Source organism: Hyla sarda, chromosome 5 (genome assembly GCF_029499605.1).
Source record: "Hyla sarda isolate aHylSar1 chromosome 5, aHylSar1.hap1, whole genome shotgun sequence".
Taxonomy (NCBI): domain Eukaryota; kingdom Metazoa; phylum Chordata; class Amphibia; order Anura; family Hylidae; genus Hyla; species Hyla sarda.
This window is the reverse complement of record NC_079193.1, coordinates 28114995-28132266: the sequence shown is the minus strand read 5'-3', so window position 1 is coordinate 28132266 and position 17272 is coordinate 28114995. Positions and strand designations below refer to the sequence as shown.

The following is a 17272-nucleotide window of genomic DNA, read 5'->3' as shown; positions in this document are numbered from 1 at the left end:
CTGCAGACTGTACTGTAATATATATATATATATATATATATATATATATATATATGTAATGTGCTCAGCTCCTCCTGCTCTATAACATGATACCTGCAGATTGTACTGTATTGTATATATCATCTGTTCAGATCCTCCTGCTCTATAACATGATACCTGCAGATTGTACTGTATTATATATATATATATATATATATATATATATATATATATATACCAACAAAAAGTCCAACAGCACTCACGGGAGTGCTGTTGGACTTTTTGTTGGAATTTATGGATGTGGTCTGCGACTGGGACCACGTTTCTTTCCTATTGCACCCGGATTACTATCTCAAGACTTACAGTGGTCGTGCTGTCCTCCGCCATTTGGAAATATATATATATATATATATATATATATATATATATATATATACATACATATATATATATTATCTGCTCAGCTCCTCCTGCTCTATAAAATGATACCTGCAGACTGTACTGTAATATATATATATATATATATATATATAATGTGCTCAGCTCCTCCTGCTCTATAACATGATGTCTGTAGATTGTACTATATTGTATATATCATCTGCTCAGCTCCTCCTGCTCTATGACATGATACCTGCAGATTGTACTGTATTGTATATACCATCTGCTCAGATCCTCCTGCTCTATAACATGATACCTGCAGATTGTACTGTATTATATATATATATATCATCTGCTCAGCTCCTCCTGCTCTATGACATGATACCTGCAGATTGTACTGTATTATATATATATTATCTGCTCAGCTCCTCCTGCTCTATAACATGATACCTGCAGATTAGACTTCATTTTCAATGTGACATGTTCCCTTTAAAAATAGACCTTCTAAAAATCCTGTTAACAAGAGACAGCTTTTGCGCAACACTTCTATTATCGAGCACATCTCGAATGAGGTGACAAGTGAAAATGGCAAATATCCATTGACTGCTGGTCAGTGAGGAGACACGTCTGCTACAGGAGCTATGCTTTCAGCCAGCGACATAAAGCTCTAAAGTGGTCCTTAACACTGAGGCTTCTCTGTCATTCAGGTCCATTATCCAGACCAATTTCAGCCACTCGAAATTGTTAAAAACCTATAAATTATTATTATTGATGTTTTTCATTGTAGACCTGAGCATTCTTTTATTTATTTATTTTTTTGTTTTTAAACATTCTCTCTTTTAACGTGTACACGTTCCCCGGCAGGACTTGTTTTCCATGCACAACTCCTCACATTAAGTTAATTAAGTCCTAAAATGAAACACCTGTTCTCGGAGTGCATCCCACGTATGTCGCCTTCCGACTGTATATTTATAAAAACCTCCGCTGTTACGCACAATGACTACAGAAGTTTGAAGAAAAAAAACAAATAAAATAAACTGAGAAAACACTCAATGTACAATAATAAATAATAACAAATTATGTATGCAAAGGTATAGCTCCGCAGTTGGGTGATGGTAATCCTGAAGTTTGAAAAGTGCGAAAAGATGAATAAATAAATGAATAAAAAAGATAAATGGATAAATAAATAAATATAAATAAAAACATTTAAATAAATAGATAAAATAATTTATAGTGAAGTAAGTAACATACAGTGGCCTAGTTACACAAATTTTGTAACCTGTTAATAATGATACTACAGAACAAACTGTGGACCTCCAGATGTTGCAAAACTGTCCGGCCATGCTGGGAATCAGGGCCGTCTTTGCCTATAGGTAAAATAGGCAGCCGCCCAGAGCGCACTCTTGATGGGGGCGCCGCTCTGCCCACAGCAATAAAGTTAGCCAGCATCTGAAGCACCCACCCATCCAGCAAAACCCTGCCACGCCCTTCCCCCCCCCCCCCCCCCCAGTAGTAAGGGAATTGCATGAGGGGGGGGGGGGAGATTGTTACAGTGTGTCACCCTAGTAGTAAGGTAATTAAAGAGGAGGAGGTTTGTTACAGTGTGTCACCCCAGTAGTAAGGAGATTACATGGGGAGGGGGTTTGTCACAGTGTGTCACCCCAGTAGTAAGCAGATTACGTGAGGAGGAGGTTTGTTACAGTGTGTCACCCCAGTAGTAAGATGATTACATAAGGAGTCGGTTTGTTACAGTGTGTCACCCCAGTAGTAAGGAGATTACACAAGTAGGGGGTTGTTATAGTGTGTCACCCCAGTAGTAATGAGTTTACATGAGGAGGAGGCTTGTTACAGTGTGTCATCCAAGTAGTAACGAGTTTACATGAGGAGGGGGTTTGTTACAGTGTGTCATCCAAGTAGTAAGGAAATTACACGAGGAGGAGGTTAGTTACAGTGTGTCACCCCGGTAGTAAGGAGATTACATGAAGAGGAGGTTTGTTACAGTGTGTCACCCCAGTAGTAAGGAAATTACATGAGGAGGAGGTTTGTTACAGTGTGTCACCCCGGTAGTAAGGAGATTACATGAAGAGGAGGTTTGTTACAGTATGTCACCCCAGTAGTAAGGAGATTACATGAGGAGGAGGTTTGTTACAGTGTGTCACCCCAGTAGTAAGGATATATCATGAGGAGGAGGTTTGTTACAGTGTGTCACCCCAGTAGTAAGCAGATTACATGGGGAGGGGGTTTGTTACAGTGTGTCACCCCAGTATTAAGGATATATCATGAGGAGGAGGTTTGTTACAGTGTGTCACCCCAGTAGTAAGGTGATTACATGAGGAGGAGGTTTATTACAGTGTGTCCCCCCAGTAGTAAGGAGATTACATGAGGAGGAGATTTGTTACAGTGTGTCACCCCAGTAGTAAGGAGATTACATGAGGAGGATGTTTGTCACAGTATTTCACCCCAGTAGTAAGGAGATTACACAAGTAGGGGGTTGTTACAGTGTGTCACCCTAGTAGTAAGGTGATTACATGAGGAGGGGGTTAGTTACAGTGTGTCACCCCAGTAGTAAGGAGATTACATGAGGAGGAGGTTTGTTACAGTGTGTCACCCCAGGTGTGGCATGTCAAAGGGCAAAGCCAGTGGGCGAGGTCAAGTGGTGGTAAAATGAGCTTTCGCCTAGGGTGGCAAAAATCCTTGCACCAGGCCTGCTGGGAGTTGTGGTTTTGCAACAGTGCCCAAGTAAACTAATTGCGTAACCCATTGGTACTGATACTTTAAATCCTTTTGAGTATAGGGGCGTAGCTATAGAGGTAGCAGAGGTAGCAGTCGCGCCGGGGCTCTGATTGTTAGATGGTATGTGCCTTAGGGGATATATTATCCTATACGGTACCCAAAGAAAATACTGCAATGTAGTGCCCAAATAAAAGCGCCATACGGTGCCCAATTAAGATACTTTACATCATTCTGAGTATGTGTTAAATGTTCCTAAGTCTCAATGTATTTACCATCCTATACAGTACCCCAAAAATACTGCAATATAGTGCATAAATAATGAAGAAGAAACTTTAAAGCAAAGCCAGCTCACCCCTGGTCCAGATATTGAGCACGGAAAAGTGCGCACTCAAGCACAATGAAAAAATAGAAAGGAATCCAGCTCAGATGCAGATCAAATATGCGCAGCTTTATTTCACATCACGCCCAAAGCAACAGGTACAAGTCGGAAATGACGCGTTTCGGCCAGGTGCTGGCCTTAGTCATGACTAAGGCCAGCACCTGGCCGAAACGCGTCATTTCCGACTTGTACCTGTTGCTTTGGGCGTGATGTGAAATAAAGCTGCGCATACTGTGCCCAATTATGCTTATTCTGTACCGGCTCATACTTTACTGTACATTACGTGGAGGAGGAGGCGGTGAAGGTCCTTTGATGGTGCGATGCTCAGAGCATGTATTACCTTACATAGGGAATAAAAAATACTGCAATACAGTGCTACATAAATTCACCATACTTTACATTATTTTGAGGAGGAAGTGCAGGGCTCCAGAGGATGAAGAGCAGTGTTTCCCAACCAGTAGTGTTGCTCGCGAATATTCGCAATGCAAATTTTATTCGCGAATATCGCATTTTCGCGAATTTGCGAATATTCACAAATATAGTACTATATATTCGCAATTACGAATATCCGTTTATTTATTTTAATTTTTTTTCACAGTACACATCACAGTGATAATCCCTCTCTGCTTCCAGCTTGTGTGGTGTAAAGTAGTGTTGAATAGGCCATATTCGAATTCGTGATATTTTGCGAATATATGGACGAATATTCGTCATATATTCCCTAAATTCGCACATTCATAATATTCGCGTTTATGTTCGCATATGCGCAAATTAGCATAAGAAAAAAGAAATCGCATATGCGAAAAGTGACATGCAAAAAATTTGCTTAAGCGAAAATTCGCATAGACGAAAATTGGCATAACCCAAAAAAATCGCTTATGAGAAAATTAACGTGCAAAAATTTACATAGACGAAAATATTCGCGAGCAACACTAGTGTAAACCAGGCTCTAATACTACTGTGTGAGACTGGCATACGAATTTCCACATATGTGAATTTTTTTCATGTTAATCTTCGCATATGCGATTTTTTTTCCTCATGCTAATTTTCGCATATGCACATTTTCGCTGAAACAATTTTTCCATGTTAATTTTCGTATATGCGATTTTTTGTTTATGCTAATATTCGCATATGCGAAAATAAACGCGAATATTATGAATATGCGAATATTTGACGAATATTCGTCCATATATTCGCGAAATATCGCGATAGCCTATGCCGCTCAACACTACCAACCAGGGTGCCTCCAGCTGTTTCAAAACTACAACCCCCAGCATGCCCGGACAGCCGAAGGCTGTCCGGGTATGCTGGGAGTTGTAGTTTTGCAACAGCTGGAGGCACCCTGGTTTGGAAACACTGCTCTACATCACCGATGTCGCACCTAGAACACTTATTGACCCTGCTTAAAAAAGTCTTTAACAAGCTGTCAAATGATGCCCTACAGCAAATGTATGATACAATTTAACCAGCAATTCCACACAGATAAAGGTGGCCAATTAAGTATTACACAGATAATGAAATCCACATATAAGTAATGTATCCATATGGCAGCTACATGTATCAATTTACTAATTGCAAAACGCATTCATTAATATATTACCGAAATCTAATTATTGTATTTATAGCATGTAAAGGTCAATACTTTTCTTGTACATGGATAACTCATCCTTGTTTATATGTTATTTTCTATTAAATTACATATCCAAGATACTATGTATAGGAATATACCATCCTGTCTTAATATCCCGTCCCCATATCCTGACCTCATATCCCGTCCTCATATCACATCCTCATATCCCATCCCCCACACTAACTTTTCTCTGCACCTGCCTACCGAACAGGCAGCAGGATGTTTAAAAGTCCCGGACAATCTCTGCAGCCTGAGAAATCACACGATCAGGAGAGGTACCTGAAGTCCCATGGACTTGGATGTGACTTTAGTGAAAAAAAAACCCGACCCTCGCATAAGGTGATGGGTTTGGGTAGATTTAATCCTACTAGACTACTAGGAATATGCAACGTAAATCGTGGTCCTACGCAGTTCGCAGGTGTTATCAGCCCGTCTAGTCTATTGAGTTCTATAGATATGGGGGGAGATTAATCAATACCTGTCCAGAGGAAAAGTTGCTGAGTTGCCCATAGCAACCAATCAGATCGCTTCTTTCACTTTACAGAGGCCTTTTTTTCAAAAATGAAAGAAGCGATCTGATTGGTTGCTATGGGCAACTCAGCAACTTTTCCTCTGGACAGGTATTGATTAATCTCCCCCCATATCTATAGAACTCAATAGACTAGACGGGCTGATAACACCTGCGAACTGCGTAGGACCACGATTTACGTTGCATATTCCTAGTAGTCTAGTAGGGTTAAATCTACCCAAACCCATCACCTTATGCGAGGGTCGGGGTTTTTTCACTAAAGTCACATGCAAGTCCATGGGACATCAGGTACCTCTCCTTATCGTGTGATTTCTCAGGCTGCAGAGATTGTCCGGGACTTTTAAATATCCTGCTGCCTGTTTGGTAGGCAGGTGCAGAGAAAAGTTAGTGTGGGGGATGGGATATGAGGATGTGATATGAGGATGGGATATGAGGTCAGGATATGGGGACGGGATATTAAGACAGGATATGAGAACAGGATATGAGAACGGCATAGGAGGATGGGATATGGAGATGGGATTTAAGGTCAGGATATGAGGTTGGCATATGAGGACAGGATATCAGGACACCTTATGAAGACGGGATAGGAGGACAGGATATGAGGACGGGATATGAGGACGAGATATGAAGAGGGGATATGAGGTCGGGATATGAAGATGAGATACGAGGACAGGATATGAGGACGAGATATGAAGAGGGGATATGAGGTCGGGATATGAGGACAGGATATGAGGTCGGGATATGAGGATGGGATATCAAGATGGGATATGAGGATGGGATATGAGGACGGGATGTGAAGATGCGATTCGAGGACAGGATATGAGGACAAAATAAGAAGATGGGATATGAGGACAGGATATGAGGACGACATATGAGGACGGGATATGAGGTCAGGATATGAGGATGGGATATGAGGATGGGATATGAGAATGGGATATGAGGACAGCATATGAGGACAGGATATGAGAATGGGATATGGGGACGAGATATGAGGACAGGATATCAGGAAGGGATATGAGGATTTGATATGAGGACAGGATATGAGGATGGGATAGGAGGATGGCATATGAGGACAGGATATGAGGAAGGGAAATGAGGAAGGGATATGAGAATTAGATATGAGGAAGGGATATGAGGATTTGATATGAGGATGGGATATGAGGATGTGATATGAGGATGGGATATGAGGATAGGATATGAGGACGGGATATGAGGATGGGATATGAGGACAGGATATGATGACGGGATATGAGGACAGGATATGAGGACGGGATATGAGGATGGGATATGAGGACAGGATATGAGGACAGGATATGAGGATGGGATATGAGGACGGGATATGAGGACGGGATATGAGGACGGGATATGAGGACGGGATATGAGGATTGGATATGAGGACGGGATATGAGGACGACATATGAGGATGGGATATGAGGTTGGAATATGAAGACAGGATATGAGGATTTGATATGAGGACAGGATATGAGGACGGGATATGAGGATAGGATATGAGGACAGGATATGAGGACGGGATATGAGGATTGGATATGAGGACAGGATATGAGGATGGGATATGAGGATTGGATATGAGGACAGGATATGAGGATTGGATATGAGGACAGGATATGAGGATGGGATATGAGGATTGGATATGAGGACGGGATATGAGGATAGGATATGAGGACAGGATATGAGGATGGGATATGAGGATGGGATATGAGGACAGGATATGAGGACGAGTTGGGAGTTGTAGTTTTGCAACAGCTGGAGGCATCCTGGTTGGGAAACACTGACCTAGAAGGTAGCTTGCTGTAGCAGAAACCTTTCAACCAATTGGGTCCATGTTTTCTGGTTATCAGTTTGTAAAGTCAAAACTATTCCAGACTAAAGGATCTCTGTAATACTCTGTAATACATCTCTACATTCTGCACTACTCTGCATCTTTTAGGTCTGATCAGTCCTTGAATTCTAATCACAAACGTCTGATCATCTATCTCGAATTCTTTGCCTAATGCAACGTAAAACAATTCTGCGGCCAACATTGGACCGGCATTAACCACTATGAAATTAAGTGTCCCTCGGGTTTCAATTGAAAAGAGGTTAAATAGGCCATTTACATATTAATTATCCTGGCGTCTTAAAGAGCGGCGAATGCAATTTCATAGCATTTAATGGTTAATGACAAATTTGGCTTATCTCTCTGTTTAATTTAAAGGGAGCCCTCGGTATTATTTGTTAAGGCTTTCATAAGAACTAAATGATTAAAGGAATCTCATTACCGCAAACAACGCGTTCTTCCCGACGATGGCGGCGGCGCCATCAGAATTTATTTGCTCTGCGCTCCATTTTCTAACTACGTTTTGGAGCAGCAGGTGCACACGCGGCTTTCGGTAAAGCAGATTGGACCCCGTAGACTAGTGGGCTACATATAAACTCTTGTATCAATTGACATTTAGATCTGGAATGTGCCGCCTGAAGATACAAATAGTCACCAAGCTGTGTTCAGTGGCATTTGACAATCCAATTCTTTTCTCTATCCTGGCATCACTTGAATGCGAATCATTGCTGGCTGTTGTAAAGGTTTATTTATTTATTTTTCCGATGGTTCTGTATGCAAATAATTGGTTGTAAAACCATTGTGTGCCGTGCGCCATAAATTTATGGATCTATTTGTTGAATCTGCAGACGTGAACATCGCTATGAGACGGCAGCATATCTGGATGTATAACCTGTAATGGCTTTTTTTTTTTTTCGAACCCGACCTAGACTTTACATCTTTTTGGAACGGGGTGAACATATGGGAACAGAGCTGGGTACTCTACTTGCAAGCGTTTGGAACGTTTAGTTCTGAACACTGTGTGCGCACATACCCCTTCATGCCGTCACGCCACTCCCTCTCAATGCAAGTCTATGGGAGGGGACGTGAAGGTCGCCATGCCCCCTTCCATAGACTTGCATTGAGTGGGTTTGGCGGGACGTCACCAGGGGGCATGTCCGTCCGCCACAGCGCACACACAGCGTTCAGAACTAAACGTTCCGAACGCTGGCCAGTGGAGTAGGACTTTAAAGGAAAACGGTCATCTGTTTCCCTACACTAAACCCAATAAACTGGGTTATAGTGTGGGTGAACAGGAGACTGATGAGGGATTAATGGGTTAAGTACGTACCTACACTCCGGAGATCTGTCCATCCGAAGATCTTCTTCCATCTTCAGTGAATTGCGCGCTGGAGGCTGGCCCGCCGACTCAATTTGAATATTCATTGTCACAGTTCACGTGAACGCTCAGTCGGCACAGCACTCACATGACCCGCGACAATGAATATTCATACTGAGCCGACAGGCCCGCCTCCAACGCGCAATTCACTGAAGACGGAAGAAGATCTTCGGAGGGACAGATCGCCGGAGTGCAGGTACGTATTTAAACCATTAACCCCTCATCAGTCTCCTGTTCACCCTCACTATAACCCAGTGTATTGGGTTTAGTGTGGGTGAACAGATGACGGTTTTCCTTTAAGCAGTATGAAATGAAAAATAGCAACAAAAAAAAATTTGGTTTCACTTGACATTTCCTCAGGTCTCAACTCTGTAGATTTAATTTAGGTTCTAGAGAACATGTACATTTCTTGGAGATCATGTGACTTTCCTGCAACAGTCGGTGTGAACAATGGATAATCCAAACACACTGCTCATTCCTATTATTCTTTAGTTTTACAATTATTTTATTGGGTTTTTCATATTGACTGTTTCCCTCTAGGATCCAGATTAAACCTTGTCTGTGTTGATATGAATCTGTTAGGCCATGTTCACACGGCGCAATTTTCCAATGGAATCCTTTTTTATGGTATTCTGCTGCACCATGCTCGGAAATGCATTGCCATCTATGGAGATGGATAGGGTGCATTTCTAAGGTTACGGTGGGAAGTCGGACTGGAAATATGTGTGTGAACATAGCCTTAAAGGGGTACTCCGCTGCTCAGCATTTGGAACAAACTGTTCTGAACGCTGGAGCTGGCGCCGGGAGCTCTTGACGTCATAGCCCTGCGCTCTCATGACGTCATGTCCCGCCCCCTCAATGCAAGTCTATGGGAGGGGGCGTGACAGCCGTCATGCCCCCTCCCATAGACTTGCATTGAGGGAGCAGGAAGTGATGTCATGAAGGGGGCGTGGCTATGACGTCACAAGCTCTGCCACCGACTCCAGCGTTCGGAACAGATTGTTCCAAGCGCTGAGCAGCGGAGTACCCCTTTAAAATGCTGCTCCAGTGTCTGACTGTCTGTAACCCATTCCCGCCCTATGACGTATATTTATGCCAAGGGTGGGAATACGATAAGGGGAAATTACATATTTATTTCATGAATACAGTCAAATCTCCCTTAGCGGAAACCTTTCAATAGTGGACAGTTTTTATTCCCCGGCATAGTCCTATAAGACTTAATGTATTTGCACCCTCCGAATAGGGGACTCACTCAATAGAGGACACGGACACACACTCGTGCTGAGTTAGACACTTCGAATTGTGGACAACCAGGCTTATGTTCCAGCCCTACCTTGTACACAGGGCCGCCGTCAGGGAGGTACAGCCAATACCCCCTTTATTACCCTCTGCGCAAATTAATCACCCCCTCTTTACCACATCACTCCTCCCTGTGCCATTTCTCTTCAGACTTCATCCCCCTGTGCCATTTAATTTCCCCTTCCCCCCCCCCCGTACCACTTTATTCCCCATTAGCCTTGTGCCAAATCCTTCCCCCCTTTATTACCCCTTGTGTCATATCACTTTTTCCCTTCCCTCCTCTTCCTGTTGTTCTTCTTACCTGGCCAGCAGGCTCAGATGCAGGGGCTCTTAGCAGGCTTGACGTCCTCTGCACTGCACTGACTGTGAGCAGCGGCGACTGTGACTAGTGCAAAATTATTCCTTTATAATATAGGTAATTATACTCTGGAGTGAGTACAGCACAGTATTCGTTCATTTAGAAAGATTTGTGAGCCTTTTTTCCCAATAAGGGACATTTTCCAATAGCGGATACTTTTTTTTCCCCCTTAAGTGTCCGCTATTTGGAGATTCTACTGTAGTTAACAGTTTTAGGAGTGAGCACAGGAGCTGCACTTACTTTATAGACCAGTGTATCTCAACCCTGGTCACTCCAGCTGTTTCAAAACTGCAACTCCCAGCATGTCTGGACGGTCAAAGACTGTTGTAGTTTTGCAAATGCCGGAGGCACCTTAGTTGGAAAACATTGTCATCGATGGTGAATAATGGCTGCTATCAGCAGCCAGGACTCACTGCTTATAAAGATCAAGCCAATGTCAAAGATTAACCCATTAGATCTCAAGATCAAAGTCGATCCATTTTGATGGAAAGAAAAGCGCTAGCAAACATGTTGCATGTGACATGTGTCCACCCTTAAAGGGGTACTCCGGTGAAAACCTTTTTTCTTTTAAATCAACTGGTGCCAGAAAGTTAAACATATTTGTAAATTACTTTTATTAAAAAATCTTAATCCTTCCAGTACTTATTAGCTGCTGAATGCTACAGAGGAAATTCCTTTCTTTTTGGAACACTGATGATATCACAAGCACAGTGCTCTCTGCTGACATCTCTGCTCATTTTAGCAACCGTGCATAGCAGATGTATACTAAGGGCAGCATGGTGGCTCAGTGGTTAGCATTGCTGCCTTGCAGTGCTGGGGCCTTGGGTTCAAATCCTACTAAGGACAACAATAAATAAAGAGTTATTATTATTATTATAATGACGACAGCAAAGAGAACTGTGGTCGTGATGTCATCAGAGAGAATTCCAAAAGGAAAAGAATGGATTAAGGTTTTTTAATAGAAGTAAGTTACAAATCTGTTTACCTTTCTGGCACCAGTTGATTTAAAAGAAAAAAGGTTTTCACCGGAGTACCCCTTTAACTTAAATTGTGTTAAGTAACACAATTTGTTATGATACCAATCCAGTGCTGGGCCAAGAGTGACCAAAGAGGTGAGTGTGCTTTTTTTTTTCTTTTAAGTCCCTGCCCCTCTGGAAGTTTGTTGACAGTCACAGAATACGCCTTTAGGGTAGGGTCACACATGGCGCATCTGCAGCAGATGCCTCGATGGAAGTTACAGAGTGATGGCAGAGCAAGATCCCTGCTGTGGCGGGTAGCTCTGTGTGTCCACTTGTAGCGGCAGATTTCCCACTGGCAGTCACAAGCGGACACACAGAGCTACTCAGCCACAGCAGGGACCTTGTATATATATAATTTGAGCTTGTATATATATATATATATATATATATATATTAAAAGAAAATTAAAATTTTAACCCATCTAGTACTTATCAGCTGCTGCATGCTCCAGAGGAAGTTGTGTAGATCTTACCAGTCTGACCACAGTGCTCTTTGCTGCCACCTCTGTCAGTGTCAGGAATTGTCCAGAGCAGGAGAGGTTTGCTATGGGGACAGTTCCTGACACGGACAGAGGTGTCAGCAGAGAGCACTGTCGTCAAACAGAAAATAACTAAACAACTTCCTCTGGAGCATACAGCAGCTGATAAGTACTGAAAGGATTTTTATTTTATATAGAAGTAATTTAAAAATCTGTATAACTTTCTGGCACCAGTTGATTTGAAAGCTGAGTACCCCTTTATATATTCTAAAAAAAAAATTAAACCCTAATGTGTGTTTCCAGTCTGGTACCAAGTTCCGGGCAAGAGAAACTTCCGAAATCTAACTACAAAGATGACTATCCTAAGGTTTAATTGAGCAATTGTAGAAGGGATTAGCAGAGAACACCCTACCCTACTTACAGATACAGTGCGGCTTGCTTTAAGGCTTCTTAAATTGGATGGTGTTCTCCAGAGCAGCTCGAAGACTATGAAGGGACGTCTGGGAAATCTTTTCTCATTAGTTTTAGTGCTCAGTACTCTGGGCTACAGAAAACAGCAATGTACTATGTCCCGCACCATGGATATATGGATATTTAACAGTATTTTGGTAAGGAAAGTTGGGGAAAATAAAACAAGCTGGGCTTCTCTTGTCTCAAACAAAGACCAACTTCATCCATGAGCTCAGTCAATCATATCATTTGACTATTTATAACCAGCTGATTGCAACAGGACATATTAACGGGGTACTCGTGCAGTTACAGTTACTCGTGCGCCAGTTACTCGTGCGCCGGTGGAACAGTTACTCGTGCGCCGGTGCCAGGAGCTCACCAGGTTCCGCCCGCCCCCTCAATGCAAGTCTATGGGAGGGGGCGTGACGGCCGTCACGCCCCCTCCCATAGACTTGCATTGAGGGGGCGGGGTGTGATGTCATGAGGGGGCAGGGCTATGACATCACGAGCTCCTGGCGCTGGGCCCAGTGTTCGGAACAGTTTGTTCCAAATGCTGAGCAGCAGAGTACCCCTTTAAACTTGTATATTCTAGGGTAGGCTGCATCGGGGCAATTTATTTTCCCTGCATAGGTAAAACATAGCATTAAATGGTGGTCAAAGTAATTCACCGATGGGCCAGGTCTACCAGAGCGCCACTGTGTTATAACTCATACAGGGGAGTACCAAACACAGACATTCAAATGCCCTAATAGACACACCCCTAAATACAGACATGTCCTTCTTTACCTTCCCACTTGACTTGATAGATCCCAAAATTAGCGTTGAGCGCAAAAGTTTGAAATGCTAATTTTTACCACGAATATATCGGCACTTTGCGATTTTGCAAATATTTAGAATATAACGCTATATATTCGTAATGACGAATATTATATAAATATTTTTTTTCTTCACAGTACACATCACAGCGATGATGTATACTGTGGAAAAAAAAAGTGATCATCCCTCCCTGCTTCCAGTTTGTGGTCCAAATGAGGCTCCAATATTATTTACTGTAAGAGTCGGTGTGGAACGCGAACATTTCATATATGCGAATATGCAAATATTTGCGAATATCAGCACTTCCAGAGGACACTGGTCCTTCCCTTCTTTTAGGTGAAATATATAATCGCGCATGCGCACTATACAAATTTCATTACGATTTTTCACATAGAAAAAGAAAAGTCAACAAACATAGCGAATATGAGAATTTCGCGAACATAGGACAAATATTCGTCCATATATTCGCCAAATATCGCAAATTTGAATATGGCCCCTGCCGTTCATCACTACCCAAAATGAGTGGCATGGGGTGACCAGCTTTGAAAAAACAAACCAAGTTTTTGCAATACTGTGTTGAGAGTGGCATCTGCATTTTTCCAGCACCCTCCTTATCTTTCCCCCATATATAGTGCCTCAAACAGTAACTGTAATAATACCCCCTTGGTGTCCCACACAGTTGGTAGATAAGTGGATTAGGGGAAAGGGTAGGTATGCCTCTCCATTAAGTAGGTAGGGCACTGTAGTAGGTAGATGGGTTCCCCAGTATGTAGTTTCCCCAGTATTTACAGTAAGTGCCCAAGTAGGTATTTTCCCCAGTATATAGGCCCTAAACAGGTAGTTTCCCCAATGTATAGACACCCAATAGGTAGATTCCCCCAGTGTGTAGGCCGTCAGTAGGTAGGTTCCCTAGAATATAAGTCCCCATTAAGTAGTTTCCCTCTGTATTTAGGTCACAGGTAGGTACTTCCTCTATGTATATATGTCACAAGTAGGTAGTTCCCCTATGTAAGTAGGTCCCCAGTAGATAGTTCACCTTTGTATATGGGTCTTCAGTAGGTAGTTTCCCTCTGTATATAGGCCCCAGGTAGGTAGTTCTCCTCTGTATATAGGTCCCCGGTAGGTAGTTCTCCTCTGTATATAGGTCCCCAGTAGGTAGTTCACCTCTGTATATGTCTTCAGTAGATAGTTTCCCTCCATATCTATAGTTCCCAGGTAGGTAGTTCCCCTAGGTATATAGGTCCCCAGTAGGTAGTTCACCTCTGTATATAGGTATTTAGTAGGTAGTTTCCCTCTAAATATATAGTTCCCAGGTAGGTAGTTCACCTCTGTATATAGGTCTTCAGTAAGTAGTTTCCCTCTGTATATAGGTCCCAGCTAGGTAGTTCTCCTCTGTATATAGGTTCCCAGTAGGTAGTTCACCTTTGTATATAGGTCTTCAGTAGGTAGTTTCCCTTTGTATATGGGTCTCAGCTTGGTAGTTGCCCTATGTATATAGGTCCCCAGTAGGTAGTCCACCTCTTTAAATAGGTCTCCAGTAGGTAGTTTGCTCTTTTCATAGCCCCCCACGCCAATAATAAAACAATACTTCCCTTCTCCAGGCTGCTCTGTAGACACCAACCTCTTCTCTTCTAGGCTGCAGGCAGCTTCGTACCTGCAGTCACTAGAGGCCTGTATCATCCTCCTAATCCAAGATGCACACCCTTAGGATAAGTGATGTCCCAGATGAGGAGGATGTTTCAAACATCCTACTGTGTGTATCCGAAAGGGGTTGGACACCCCAGGACTCTAGTGGCTGCAGGCTTTAGGCCGCCTGCCATCTAGAAGATTAGAAGTTTTTTCAACTGTTGGGAGCATTGGGATACTCTTACAGTTAAAATTAGTGTTTATCCATGTCCACCACAGTATCCTGAGGATGCCCATGCAGGGGCAATATTCGAATTCGCAATATTTCGTGAATGTATGGACGAATATTCGTCCTATGTTTGCAAAATTTGCATATTCGCTATGTTCGTTCCCTTTTTTTCCATGGGAAAATCGTAATAAAATTTGTACAGTGCGCATGCGCGCCGATATTTGCCGATATCTGCGGACATTTGCCTATATTTGCGGTTAAAATTTGCATTACGAATATTCGCGCTCAACACTACCAACTCGTTGTTTTTATGTTTTTTACCACCCCCTTGAGCCCCTGTCAACTGTGACTTTTTATATACATCAGACATTCTGCTGTTAACTTACAGCAGCTGGAAGAGAAATGTTAAAGGACAATGAGTAATCTAGTGTAGTGATCTGTAAAATTCCTTCGGATAAAGGAAGGTCAGTATAGCAGTTGTATTTATTTCTCTTTACAAAGAACGGTATATTATAGGCTATAATTAACTCTGCTGATGGCAGGCCCACATCAAACACTGCACGAGGGTCAATAGAAGCAGCGACATTGAGCTTATTTTGCAATGTTCTCAATTATGGTGTAACAGAACAATGTGCGGCAAACCTTTGGTGGAAATGAAATTATAGGTTACACGTATTTACTATGCAAAAATTCTAAATTATAAAAAATGATGTGTAGCTTATGATGATGTGCAATTATACAATTACACTAGTAATTATACGCAAAGTAGGAATTAGGCACAGAGAGGTTTCCCTGGATAAAATTTCACCTCGTTTCCTTCTATTAGAACTCAAGGCTTTCTTGCTGTTGTGGAACTTTACGCCCTTACACGACCTAATGAGACTGGGCCTTGTAGTCCATCAGCAGCTTCATAGTGCGACCAGGGCCTATCGGGGGAGCTGTGGAACTTTGTCTAGAATTTGCAACTAGTACAGACCGTAGGAGGTATGTGCTGCCCAAGGCCTAATGCACATGTCATGGAAGCTGTACGACACCACACATGTGCCTTCATAATAAAGGGGTATTCTGGCCCTAAGACAAAGGGGTACTCTGGCCCTAAAACATCTTATCACGACTCGTAACGTCCCGATACTCTGTCCCTGTGGTTGGGAGGCATAAGACTTGGAGCCTCCAGCGTTTCCTGCAGTGCTCACACGTGGGTGCTGCATGCTAGATTGCGGGGGTCCCCAGCGGCGGGACCCCCACGATCAGACATCTTAGGGCCGGAGTACCCCTTTAGGACCATCAGGTGCCATATTGTTGTACTCTAGATTGTTACGTTATGCATGTTCCCCTTACCTTCTGCTGCCGACAGGGCTGGGACTCGCATCGCGGGAAGCGCCCGCATGTTTCTCCGGGTGTTTCTCCTGCCTCTGCCTCTCTGCTCCGGTGCGTGTCCCCATCCCCTAAGGCGCACGCACGCCGAAGCTTTAAGATTTAAAGGCCCAGTACGCTCATTAGTGTAATTCACCTGTGGCTCATTTATAAATTCCTCCACCCTCCTCAGTCCCCTGTCAGATCTTTGTTGCCTTGTGCTTTATAGAAAGCGTTCCTCATTATTGCCTTGCCGTGTATCTGATCCCTTGCTTTGTGACTTTTGACCTTGCTCATCTGCCGCTTGCCTACTGAACTCCTGCTACGTCTTGACTATGCTACTGTGCCGCCTGCCCTGACCTTCTGCTATCCAGACTACGAGGTGCCTTATCCCTCCTGTGCCTCGCATCTCCTCAGCTGCCTGTGTGGTCGAGCCGTGCCAGGAGTAGAGACCTGGGTGCCGCCTGCCGCAGCAAGTCCATCCCGCTTTGTGTCCGGCTTTGGTGAAAACCAGCGGCACCTTAGACTCCGTTCCCTGGTACGGTCTGAGTCATCTGCCACACAGGTCCAGCGGATCCACATCCACCGGAGTTCCTGTCTTCACTAGTTACACCCCCTCCAATAGACTTGCATTGAGGGGGCGGGGCGTGACGACATGAGGGGGCGGTGTGTAACGTCGCGCTCACACTAAAATAATACTCAAATATCAAAAAATCCAAATTAAAAATGTTTTTTTTTTGGGCCATGAGTAATGCTTTTAAAGGGGTACTTCCATGGAAAACTTTTATTTTTATTTTTTTT

General features: G+C 43.1%; 1 protein-coding gene across 2 annotated transcripts in view; it reads right to left on the bottom strand.

Moving 5' to 3' along the window:
- The window catches only part of ZNF804B (zinc finger protein 804B), a 367431-nt gene that overhangs the window by 35976 nt on the left and 314183 nt on the right, over window positions 1-17272 (bottom strand). Inside the window, exon 1 of one of the 2 annotated variants that reach the window (XM_056519088.1) lies at window positions 5379-5511. The exons of the other annotated variant lie outside the window; for it this stretch is intronic. Within the exon in view, the coding sequence (XP_056375063.1) occupies window positions 5379-5435 (57 nt within the window). The 5' untranslated portion in view covers window positions 5436-5511. Of the gene's footprint in view, window positions 1-5378; window positions 5512-17272 lie in introns of those variants that run through there. 2 annotated transcript variants of the gene reach the window in all.